The following is a 12,734-nucleotide window of genomic DNA, read 5'->3' as shown; positions in this document are numbered from 1 at the left end:
AGTCAATGCAGAATATGCTCTATCTACGCCATAGGGATAAACTCTCATACAATTAAAGTCGATAGAGCACCTCAAGTCAACAAGTGATTTGTTATTACCCATATGAACCTACTTCATGGAATTTCCATTCTAATAGGTTGGGTTACCACCACTCTTGACTTCTGTAATATGCATAAGCCCCATCCCCCTCGATGTTTCTTCCACTAGTTTCTTATTTAGTGGTTTGGTCAAAAGATCGGCCAAATTCAACTATGACCTCACAAATTCTAGGGATATAACCCTTATTTCAAGCAGTTGTCGCACAATATTGTGCCTTAGGCGTATATGCATAATCTTCCCATTAAATATTTTACTCTTAGCCTTAGAAATTGCAGTTTGACTGTCACAATGCATAGACACAGATAAGGCTGGTCTCATCCATAAAGGGATATCTGCTAAGAGGTTTCTAAGCCACTCAGCCTCAGAACTTGCATTTTCTAAGGCAATAAACTCAGCCTCCATAGCAAACCGAGTAATGCAAGTTTGTTTGGTAGACTTCCAAGAAACTGCACTTCCACCAAGGATGAAAACATATCCACTAGTGGATTTCATCTCATCTGAATTCGAGATCCAATTTGTATCACTAAATCCTTCAAGGACACTTGGAAATCCACTATAGCACAAACCATAGTTAATGGTGTCTTTCAAATACTTAAGGACTCTACGAACAACAATCCAATGGTCTTGATCAGGACTTTGAGTGTACCGACTCAATCTACCTACTGCATAAGCAATGTCAGTTCTGGTACAATTCATTAAGTACATTAGGCTCCTTATGATCCGAGCATATTCTATTTGGGCAACACTATGTTCTCTATTTTTTTTCATCTGTGAGTTGGGATCATAAGGAGTTGACATTGGTTTACAATCAAAGTGTTCAAACTTCCTTAGGATCTTTTCAACATAGTGCTCTTGAGAAAGTTTAAGCCCATTAGGTGTTTTAGTTATTTTAATTCCTAGATTCACCTCTGTCTTTCCTAGGTCTTTCATATCAAACTTAGAACCTACGAATTTCTTGGTCTCACACACAACCTCTAGGCTTGTTCTAAAGATCAGCATGTCATCAACATAAAGACAGATGACTACACATGTGTTATCCTCATACTTGTTGTAGATACACTTATCAGCATCATTAATGAAATATCCATTAGTTACTAACACATGATCAAACTTGTTGTGCCACAGTTTGGGATCTTGTTTTAACTTATATAGTGATTTAACTAACTTCCACACCTTTTTCTCCTTCTCTAGAACTACACAACCCTCAGGTTGTTCCATATAAATTTTCTCTTTCAAATTCCTATTCAAGAATGCAGTATTGACATCCATTTGGTGTATCACCAAATTATGAATGGAAGCTAGAGCGATCAATACTCTAATTGATGTTATTCTAGTCACAGGGGCAAAGGTGTCAAAGTAATCTACATCATTCCTTTGTTTAAAGCGTTTGGCAACTAAACGAGCTTTATATTTCTCTATGGACCCATCTTATTTTAACTTTCTTTTTAAGATCCACTTACAACCAATAGTCTTTGCACCATGAGGTAAATCTACTAACTCCCATGTATGGTTTTACATGATTGATTCGATTTCATTGTTAATGGCCTCCTTCCAGAATGGTGCATCAGGAGAAGTTATAGTTTTTTTTTTTGTAGGATCTAGGGTTCTCATCTATTAGGAAGATGTAGAAACCATCTCCAAGGTTTGTTTCTTTCCTATCTCATTTACTTCTTTTAGGTTCAAATTCAGAAGATTCAATAGACTTGACTCTACTTGTTTTTTGAACTTGTTGTTCACCATTTAGTTTCATAGGAATGATGTTTTCAAAGAAATCTACATTCTTTGTTTCTATTATAGTATTAACATCTACAAGATTGTTTTCCAACTTAGTAACAAGAAACCTATATGTCACACTATTCTCAGCATAGCCAATGAACATTGCATCAAAGGTTTTAGGACCTAGTTTTCGTTTTTTAGGTTCAAGGGAAAGAACTTTAGCTAAACATCCCCACACTTTCAAGTATGCTATATTAGGTGCATAACCCTTCCACAACTCATAAAGAGTTTTACTAGTTTTCTTGTAAGGTATTCTTTTTTGAATATGAGATACAGATAGGATAGCTTCCCCCCACAAGTTCAAGGGTGCTCCTGAACTTACCAACATTGCATTCATCATTTCTTTTAAGGTTTTATTTTTCCTTTCTGCTACTCCATTAGACTCAGGAGAATAAGGAGGAGTAGTTTCGTGAATGATCCCATGATCTTCACATAAAGAATTAAAGGGGTTAGACTCATACTCGCCTCCCTTATCTGTTCTAAGCCTTTTAATTTTCTCACTTAGTTGAGTTTCCACTTCATTTTTGTACTTGATAAAAGCATTTCTTGCTTCATCTTTGTTTCTCAAAAGATATACCCTTGTATACCTTGAGTAGTCATTTGTGAAAGTTATGTAGAATTGTTTACCGCCTCTAGTCATTGTATTTTTTAGGTCTCCTAAGTCATTATGTATTAAACTTAGTAGATTTGATTCTTTTTCAACTGATTTGTAAGATTTCTTTGTGGTTTTAGATTCTACACCAGATTCACATTTTCCATGGTTTTCTAAGGACAATTTAAGAATTAAACTCAATTCAACCATTTTCTTCATATATGAAAAGTTTACATGTCCTAGTCTACCATGCCAAATATCACAAGAATCAACTATATAAGTAGAAGAAGAAGATGTGTTATTATTGATAATATCATAAATATTCAACATAAATAAACCTTGATTACAATATTTCTTCCCCACAATTGCAATATTCTTCATTAAAACTATTTTATCAGAGTCAAACAAGATCTTCACTCCTGCTTTTCCAATCAGAGATACTGACACCAAGTTCCAGCGGATATCTGGCACATGAAGAACATCACTAAGGGCAAGCACTTTTCCATCGGTTAACTTGAGGAGAACTTTCCCTTTGCCAATCATTGAAGTAGATATATAATCACCCATGAATATTTGTTCATCTCCTTCATTTACAGTGGTATAGGAAGTAAATGCACTTCTGTTTCCACAGATATGCCTGGTAGCCCCAAAGTCTACCACCCAATCCTTCATATTGGTGACCATGCTCACCTTAGAGGAGACTATTGCTGAAATCACCCATGTCTCTGCTAGATTTGCCTTTGAATTGGACTTTTCAATTTTCTTCCTATGGTGACTTGAGCAACATGGTGTCTAGACTTGCCACAGACAAAGCAGTTACCCCGTTTTTTAATAGTTGGGTTATGGACCTTGTTTGATGCATTAGGTTTGGTCCTAGGGTTTTGCTTTCTAGGCCTATTGTTTTTGGGTTTGGGTTTTTCTTCTACTACATTAGCCTTAGAAGACATTTCCTTAACTTTCTCAATATTGTCCTTATTTCGGTTTTGTTCCTCAATCCTAATATGGATTATGACATCCTTTAGGGACATCTATTTCATGTTATTTTTGTAGTCTTTCCAAGATTCTGGAAAAGTCTCTACTAAATAACCAGCCACAAAAGGTTTGGATAATTTAATGTCTTCAATAGTTAAGTCATTAATCAACAAGTGGTAGTCATGGATTTGAGATGATACATCTCTATCCTCGGTCATTTGGAAATTTCTAAAATTCCCTATGGCATATTTATGAGTTCCTACATCTTCCAAAATATACTTTTTATTCATTGCATCCCAGATTTCTTTTGCAACTTTAAATTGACAATAAATATAAAAAAGTTCATTAGAAAGAGTACTCAGAATAGCATGCCTAACTTGTTTATTTCCAATTTCCTAGGTTGGTAACAAATGAGAACCATCTTCTAGTTTTGGGTTAGTCAAAATGTGTCCCAAGTTCACTACATCTTGTAGAGAAAACCCTTTTTTGCCATCTCTTAAAGAATGTCCAGTTGAAGGGATCAATTTTAGAGGTGTTAGGACAAGTGTGAATTAGGGAAGCTTCTATTTGGATATATTTCAAGATTGTTGGTTTAAGGGTATGGAAACAAAGGACAATCCCAAAAGATACAAACAAAAAACATAATAAATAGTAAGAAAAACTTATCGGCTGAGGTGTGACAAACATTGTCCTTGAAATAGATCCACCCTCCTTGCAGATGAACTCGGTGCACTAAGGTACCAGTGGTCTACCTTCAAGATCCAACAACCAGATCTTGCCTTTGATGCACTCTATAAGCGAGACGCGTATAGTTCAGGTTTTGAAAAAATTCCTTCAGATAGATGTATAAAAGGCTCTATGAGAAACTCTCTGAAAATTTTTGGTATTAAAGAGAGTGAAAGATCACCTATTTTTATAGGCCACTAACACAGTCCCAATGTGACTATAATTGTAATCAGAACATGACTCAAAATAGAACGAGATTCTACTTATAAGTGGAACCGGACTCCACTAGCACAATCCCAATAAGACTTTTCCAAAAAATATAAGACTAATAAAATAAAATAAAAATAAAAAATTATTTTAAATTTTGTAAAAATTAGCTGAATTCGCTAAAATACTTTTTCAGATTTACACTCTTCACAACATGTTGAGTTGGAGCCTTTCTAGTGTTATATGAAATAGCTTACAATTTGTGATTTGGAATTTTGCAGCTTCTTGGATGTCGTGGAACTCTGGCAAATCCTATACCTGGAAAGGCATTTTTGCCTGCAGCTGTCTAGGATGGCTCCTTGAATGTAATGGAGTCTTGGCAGCTGATCAGCCTGGAAGATTGGTTTTGCCTTCAGCTGTTGAGGATATTATTATAGACATCCCTTAAGAAATTTTATGCAGGAACAGTAATCAGTTTATTACCCAAAAATCTAAGTCAGTGAATTGGCACCCATTGAAATTTAAGTTTGACTTGTTCACAGTATATGATAAAATATACATTGATCAATAAGAGTACAAACCTATTCAACCGCGGTACAAACAAATTGTATCTATGTAGAAACCAATGAGACTTAAGTGAAAAAAAAAAAAAAGTAATAAGGCTTCAATTGCTAATGTTTTTTAATAGTTACTGAATTAGTGCTATAACCCATCTTTAGTATCTGCCATCTAGTTTCATTAACTCTTCCCACCATATTCATCCTCATAAAAGAATTCAATCTCTTTTGTTGGATTTTATTTATATTATTTAGAAAAATTTATTAAAGAAACAATTTATCGGGACTTGTTAACTTTGAAATGTTTACTCATCAACATCACCCAACCTTATCTTTTTTGTTTTTGATCTCTCGTTGAATTAACCTGTTTGTTTTACAAGTTTTTTTTTTAAAAAAAGTAATTTAAAAATAATTTATAAAATGAGTTTTTAACTATTTTTAAAAAGAAAATTCATCTATAAATTGAAATATAAAAACATTTTTCTTAACTTACTATCATAAAATTAGCAAGTGCTCATGTAAAAATTTTAAAATATATGTCATATTTTAAATCATTTTAAAAACATTAAATTAATTTGATTCTTCTCTCATCAAGTTTTAATTAAATATACATAATTATATTAATTTAAAATTTTATCGTACTTTCCCTATCATTTTTCTTTTTTATTTTCACTCATTTTTCCTTTTCCTTCCATGCAAAATAACGAAGGTATATTTATTGAAATTTCAATCCCGCGAATAGAACCAAAATATCAAAAGAAAGAGGGATGAAATTTGCCTTAAAGACATTCTAAATGATTATGTACAAATATTTTAAATTTATTTTAAGATATAACTTATTTTTTAAATATAATTACATGAAAAATAAAATTTCAGAAATAACCTCAAAAGACATCTTAAAACTTCTTGTTGTTGTGCAACTGTGATCTAAAGTGGCCAACTTATTTGCTAGAATTGATGTATTCATCAAGGCCTATGAGCCTCTCCATGGATCATCCTCTCATTTTAATGTGTAACAACTTTGTTTATAAGAAATATGATGATATGTTTAACTGGTGAAATATTATTTTCCAGGAAAATGTTTATTTTCATCCTGTGATTGGATAGAAAAGAAATGAAAATAGATTCGGTTTTGTAAGAACTAAGAAGAGTACAAATTTGAGATAAAATAGTAAAATACCGTTGTTTTTCATTTTTGGGAAAAGAAAAATGAAATGCAAGAGAATGGAGACCGGTGAGGCATATATATAACATGAGTATCATCGTCTCCATGGTCTACTCTTGAGTTTGTGGCTCGGTGAATCTAAATCTGCACAAGAAAGAAGAAAAATGGCAAAGCCCCCACAAAGACTCTTCCAACACCATTCTCAATTTCTGGGTCTCCTCAGATCACACATCAATCGTCTTCATTTTCACGATAAACCCTCCATCTCTCTTCCCGCCGGCGGCTCCCTTTCTCCTTCCTCTGCTATTCGCGGCCCTGATCCACTTTCTACAACCCTATGCTTTTCTTCCAGAGTTGAAAGCTTCCAAATTCAATCTAAGCGGCTCTCGAAACCCTACCCGATTCCTCCGATTTTCTCTTCTGGGTTTGGTGCTAGACTCTACGCAAACTCATCAGGGCTTAGGTACTTCTCTTCTGGGGGTTGGAACTTGGGTAAAGCTCAAACCAATGCTAATTTCCCAAAGGCATTTCTGGATCTGCCGCTGCGTTCTCTTCGTTCTGCTTTCTATCGTTACCGGGAAGCTGTTGGATTGCAGATTGAGGCGTTTTGGAAGAGGAATTATGTGTTTCTGTTGGGGGCCGGAGGAGTTGTGCTGTGCGCTGTGTTGTGGAGGGCTATGTTTGGAATTGCAACCACTTTCGTCGGCCTTTCTGAAGGCATGGCCAAGTATGGGTTTCTTGCGCTTTCAGCATCTATAGTTGCTTTCTCTGTAAGTTGCTTTCATATTTCCGGCTCACTTTCTTGATCTTCACATGCTGATCCACCCAGAACCTCTCAATCTGTGTTTGAGCTTAAATTTTTATGTAATTCATGTGTTCGCTTCTTCTAGATTTATTGATTGCATATACAAGTGGGTTCTTTGATGGTCTGGATAATAGTGAGAATGTAAATAATATGCCTATCATTGTAATCTTACTTCTGGCCCCAGCAACACACTCTCTCTAACATATTATCAGAATCCATAAAATAAAAAAAACTGGCCTTTGCTGATGGGAATGCTACGGAACTCAACTTAATGGATGTTGGTTTGATAAAGAAATGATGTTAACATTGACAATGCCAATGGCCCAATGTCCCTCAACTCTGCATTTCATCTAGCAGCCCAATTGTTGCTTTTAGGTATTGAATGTGTACAGATGTTGATACACTGCAAGGATTTTGTTGAAGTAAGATTGACAGGTCACATGATTCATATTCCAAGTCTTCAGCAGGTTGACTAGCCATACAGATCCCCCAGAACCTGGTAACCTGAATTCCGTTACCTTCTATATAGTAAATTCTATTGTTTTTCATGTTATTGTCTGAGCCCACATAGTGCATATTGAGGAAGTTCACTGTATAGTACCTGTTATTCCTGTTGCTTGAGTGTGCAACATCCATGGGAAAATACTCGTCATGGTAGAGATGTTAGCCACCTCATTTAATGACATTGATCACTCAAACCAAGCAATCTAATCTCCTTTTATGTCTACCTTTTTGAAATGGGTTAGAGGGTACATAGAGGAGCACTTTATGTCTATGGTAGGCTTTGTGGATTGGTTGAGCTTCAAGTAAGGAGAGAGAGTTTGTTTTCTATTTTTTCTTTCCTTGGTTAGCCTTTTGGCACATATTGTATACATTGTGTGTACTTTGATGTGTCTCCTCTTAGGCTCTTTTAGTCTTTATATATATATTTTTATTGCCTATAAAAAAATAATTATAATTTATTACACAGGAATTGGTAAATGATATGAATTCATTCTTAGGAACTGTCTTTTGACTACTTCTAATAAGAATTTTGCCCTTTTTAAAATTTTGATTTTCTCTTTCAAATTACTGCAATCATAATGTGTATTTTTACTTCCTTCAATGCACATCATAATGCTCACCACCTGATCTCAACAAAGTCAGGATTGGCCACATAAATTATTTTTATCAATTTAGCTCTATCTAGGGCCATATTATCTATTAAGCAATTGGAAGCTATTTATTTTCTAACTCCCTTGACTTGCATTCATTTTGGCTGTCTCTTGTCCTGTTGATGGCTTCAACTTGTATCAAGCCCCTCTAGTTCTTTTATCAAATTTTTTGTGTTATCTTAGATGACTTTCTGTCATCTCATGCTCAAGTGTGCATTCCCAATCAACAGTCAAAACCTCATGAAGCATTGTGCATATTCTGCCGATTGGAGCTGGATATGTTTAATGGGTTTTAACATTTTCTTAATGGATAATAATTGGTTCTCTGTATGTCGTTTTTTGTTTTAAGGGCCTGTATATCCGTTCAAGGCTCACAATCAATCCTGATAAAGTTTATAGAATTGCCATGAGGAAGCTTAACACATCTGCTGGGATTCTTGAGGTTATGGGTGCCCCTCTCACAGGGACAGATTTGAGAGCATATGTGATGTCAGGAGGTGGACTTAGTCTGAAGAAATTCAAGCCAACTCTTAGGAGCAAGCGCTGTTTTCTTATCTTCCCAATTCGAGGTTCTGAGAGAAGAGGCCTAGTAAGCATTGAAGTCAAGAAGAAAAAAGGCGAGGTTTGCTTCTATACTTTCTGCCCCCTTTTCTTATTATGAGGCATTCAAACTTCTTATCCTTGGGTATATTACCTGTTCCTATTTTAACTGCCTTCTGTAACAATAACAGGGGACTATTTCCTGAAGTTCAACCAGATTTATTTCCTCATAAGGAGGGTCTGTCTGTGAAAATTTTATTGCAGTTGTTGGGTCCCACCAATAGGACTTTTCTGGTCAAAAAATGCCCCAGCAAACAAATCAGGTCTGTCCCAAGTAAGACCAAAGGGCATCCCTACTACCTACCTTCATGATTCTTATATCACTTTTCAGACAGGCTTTTGAACACGACGAGATGTCAGATCAAAAGTTGGAATGTTTGTTCCTAAGTAACCTCTTAGCATGGGCAGGGATGTATATTAAGGAAGGTTCATACCTTTGATTGATTTTGTTAATTTGTTAGGATTTTGTTGAGAGAGAGAGAGAGTTGTTTTTCGTGTTCTCTCTTGTGCGGCTTTGCCTTTTTATGCCCCTTGTGTATGTCCTGTGCTACTCTGGTATACTCTTTTCTTTTGCCATATATGTACAGCTTTTATTGCCTATCAAAATATATAAATAATTGGTTTTTGACCCCATTTGAACAGAAGAAAACTATGGGTATGTGGAATTTAACTCTACATTACTTACAGAAGTGAAAACCCTGTTAGTGCTCGGGCATATTCACTGACTGAAAATACTATGGTTCTTCTATTGTGTACTCTCGACCACATTCAATGACTAAGTTTTGCCTGTACCCAAGCTGAAGAAAGATTTCCTAGCCTGACCATTTTAAAGCTTTCTAAACATGGAATATGGAGACCTAAAATTTTCTTTTATGAAACCTTGAACTGATAGAACAAAACATGAAAAATATGTCTGCCAGTAGAGGGGTGCTCAGATATCTAGTAATTTCTTATTCAAGGATATGACGTTTATCTTCATTTGCAGTATGATATGAAGCTACTGGCAGTTGATATACCTATGGCAACAGGACCTGATCAACGTTTGTTCCTGATTGGAGATGAAGAAGAGTACAAGGTCGGTGGTGGACTAATATCTGAACTAAGAGATCCTGTAGTAAAAGCAATGGCAGCAACTAAGGAGTTTGAAGAGCTTGATCAGATAGAGGAAGAAGAAGATGCTGAAAGAGAACTTCAGGAAGCAGAAAGAAAGCACAGAGAAGAAATTGAAAAGCTTGAGAAAGGTGCCCCCCAGTGATTGTTTCAAGAGTTTTTGGCTCTTGGTTTCTCACTAAAGTTGTTAAGCCTGAGGTTTTGACTTAGGATATAAAAGAAAGTGATACAGGGCTCCCTGCCTCTGTATCAGAGTTGAGTTTTGCAAGGATTACTTTACCTTGTAAAGCTAATTAGGGCGTTTAGAAATGTCAAAATTTGCCAAACTAGGATGAATAGAACTTATCATTGAGGCACACCCTGAATAAGACCAACCTTTGCTTTTGTGATGTTTCATGGCGCATTTGCCTTATTTAATCTATAAACAGGTTCCATTCACACACACAAATATTTTGGCCTAAACGAAATGACCCTATCCAGGGACTTCCTAGTTCTGGTTGTGCCTTCTTTTTATACCTTGTCATTGGTAAGGTCAATCACTGCATCTGCATAAGCATATGCCCCGAGTGGCATGTGACATGATGGCCTCCTTGACACTAGTACACTCTTGAACCTATCATTCCTACACTGGGATTTTTGCTCATACTGCAGTTATAGTTAGCATGATGTATGGTGCTAGTGTCCTCGAAACACCAGAATACTTGAGTTCAACACTAAGTAAGAACTGCTGCATGAAGGTAGGCCTAAATGAAGTAGTCTATGATCTATCATCTTTAGCCAGCAGCCTAGTCAAATACACTCGGCAAGCCAGCAACCTTAATTGTCCTTCCTCATATTCTACTTATCAGTTTTAAGAGAAATATATCACGCGGAAATCATGTAACCATACACTAACTACAAAAATTATGAGATTTTGAAACTTTACTTTTTCCTTTTTAATTTTGGTGTAAAATGGGAAAATTGTCTATTCATGCACTCCAATAGACACTTACCCCCAAATTTTATAAATAATATATCAAATTTTATAAAGGATGTGCCAAAAGTGTCAAAGTTCGTTTCGAGATAGAGAATGACCTTCAATTACTACCTGAGGGTTCTCAAAGGATAATATGGACCATGAGAAGATAGATATGGGTTTCGATAGCCCGAGAATTGGATGTTCCAAAATTTTTTAACGATCTACCAAATTTTCTTAAGGATGTACCTATGGTTCTAAAGTTCATTTTGAAGTAGGGAATGACCTCTAATTACTTCCTAAAGATTCCTAAAGAAATAAAACAAATCATGGGTAATAATATAGAAGTCCCGGTGGCTCATGGATTGGATGTACCAAATTGTTTTAAGGGTGTGCCAAATTTTATTAAATATATACCAAATTTCGTAAAGAATGTACCAAATTGTCTTTAAGATGTACCTTGAGTTCCAATGTCCATTTCAGGGTGGGGAACAACCTTCAATTCCTTCTCGAAGGTCCCTAAAGGAATACATGAACCATGAGAATGGAGATAGGGGTCTTGGTTCCTCTAAGAATGGATATACTTAGGGTTCAAAGTTCCTTTTGGGGTGGGCGAGGACCACTAATTTCTTATCGAGAGTCCTAAAAGAATATATATACCATGATAAGTATGATAGTGTTTTCGATTCCTCTAAGCATGAATTAACCTTTTTTTTTTAAGGATGTTTCGATTTTATATGAAATTAATATAAAAGGTTAAATACAATTTTTTTTATGAAAAATATTTTTCTTTTATATTTTATTTTAATTAAAAATTAAATATTTTAACCAAAAAAAAAATAGATCCACAATCAATTTAAAATCATAAGAAAAATGATAAAAAGTATCAGCACTTATTGTGATTTTGATATGATAAATTTAAAATAAAAATTAAAAGAAAAATAATGTAAATAATAAAATAGTATTACAAATATATTTTTACTTTTATGTGTGATATAATTTACAAAATAAATAAATTTTTTGTTTAGCATTAATATAAAAAATCTTATATCATAAACTTCTAAATGATAAAACAGAATTTTAAAATTTAAACCTTAATTTATAAAATGTATTATTATAATTAATATTTAAAATCTTAGAATATATTATTTGTGGGATAATATTTTCATTTTTGTCTATTATATATTTTGTTTTTATTTAATTTGTTATATTAAATATTTATTATATATTATCATTTTAAGTTTAATATGTCAAAAAATAATTAAAATCAATAAATATGGAGAAATTAAAGAGAAAAAAATTAAAATTAAAGAAGTTTTATGAGAAAATGCACGAGCATGTTGAAAAGAATATAAAGGAAAAAAAAAAGAAAAATAATAATAAAAACTATAATATGTAACAATGGATTATGGTGGTAGGAGAAGAAAAAAAAAAGTGACAAGTGGTGAGTGAGATACATTGATGTGAGAGAAATAATAAAAATAAATTAAAAGTTAAATTGATGTGTAGGTAATTGTGAAACAAATTTAAAAGTACTATTAGAGTACATGAATGGACAATAATATTTTGGGAGAATTGTGTTTTGGGCCCAGCTGGGCCCAAAAATTAAGAAATGGTCCATGGATGTATCAGAATTAACAGGAAGGCTATGAGATATTAACTGACCAATATGCCCTTCATTAGTTCCAAGTCAGCTGGATGTTGCCATGTCATTCTGACTGAAAAATCTCAAATAATAGCAAAAAGGGTCACCAGTCTCCTGCCCCTTTCTCTCCCTCCGTAAACACCATGGTCAACTATGAATGTCCCCCAATCGTGCAGCCGAGGATTGTGAGCAACTCAGAAAAGCCTTCGCATGTATGTTATCATCATCATTCCCAAATCGAAATGAAGGTGGGTGTGATTAAATTTTCTGAGATTTTGATTTCATGTTGGTTCCTTTGATGATGTGGTGGATGTTTGTTTACAAGGTTTGAGGAAAGACGTCCGTTTTGATATGGTGTTAGGGTGTTCTTA

The 12,734-nt window shown here is 34.5% G+C and overlaps 1 protein-coding gene across 1 annotated transcript; it reads left to right on the top strand.

Annotated features, from left to right (window-relative positions):
- Window positions 1–6,181: 6,181 nt before the first annotated feature.
- On the top strand, window positions 6,182–10,211 carry LOC117929125. The gene is made up of 3 exons (XM_034849341.1): window positions 6,182–6,864; window positions 8,403–8,675; window positions 9,639–10,211. Exons 1-3 carry the CDS (start codon window positions 6,259–6,261, stop codon window positions 9,906–9,908), a joined length of 1,149 nt encoding a protein of 382 aa, XP_034705232.1. The 5' UTR covers window positions 6,182–6,258; the 3' UTR covers window positions 9,909–10,211.
- The last annotated feature ends 2,523 nt before the right edge of the window (window positions 10,212–12,734 follow it).

This window comes from Vitis riparia, chromosome 13, assembly GCF_004353265.1.
Source record: "Vitis riparia cultivar Riparia Gloire de Montpellier isolate 1030 chromosome 13, EGFV_Vit.rip_1.0, whole genome shotgun sequence".
Classification (NCBI taxonomy): domain Eukaryota; kingdom Viridiplantae; phylum Streptophyta; class Magnoliopsida; order Vitales; family Vitaceae; genus Vitis; species Vitis riparia.
This window is presented reverse-complemented; position numbering and strand designations above follow the sequence as displayed.

Bases quoted from the DNA above. Each gene is read 5' to 3' on its own strand.
- LOC117929125 (XM_034849341.1), top strand. From the start codon at position 6,259: ATGGCAAAGCCCCCACAAAGACTCTTCCAACACCATTCTCAATTTCTG. The intron at 6,865-8,402 runs GTAAGTTGCTTT...TTTTGTTTTAAG, and splicing joins CATCTATAGTTGCTTTCTCT to GGCCTGTATATCCGTTCAAG. The intron at 8,676-9,638 runs GTTTGCTTCTAT...CTTCATTTGCAG, and splicing joins TCAAGAAGAAAAAAGGCGAG to TATGATATGAAGCTACTGGC.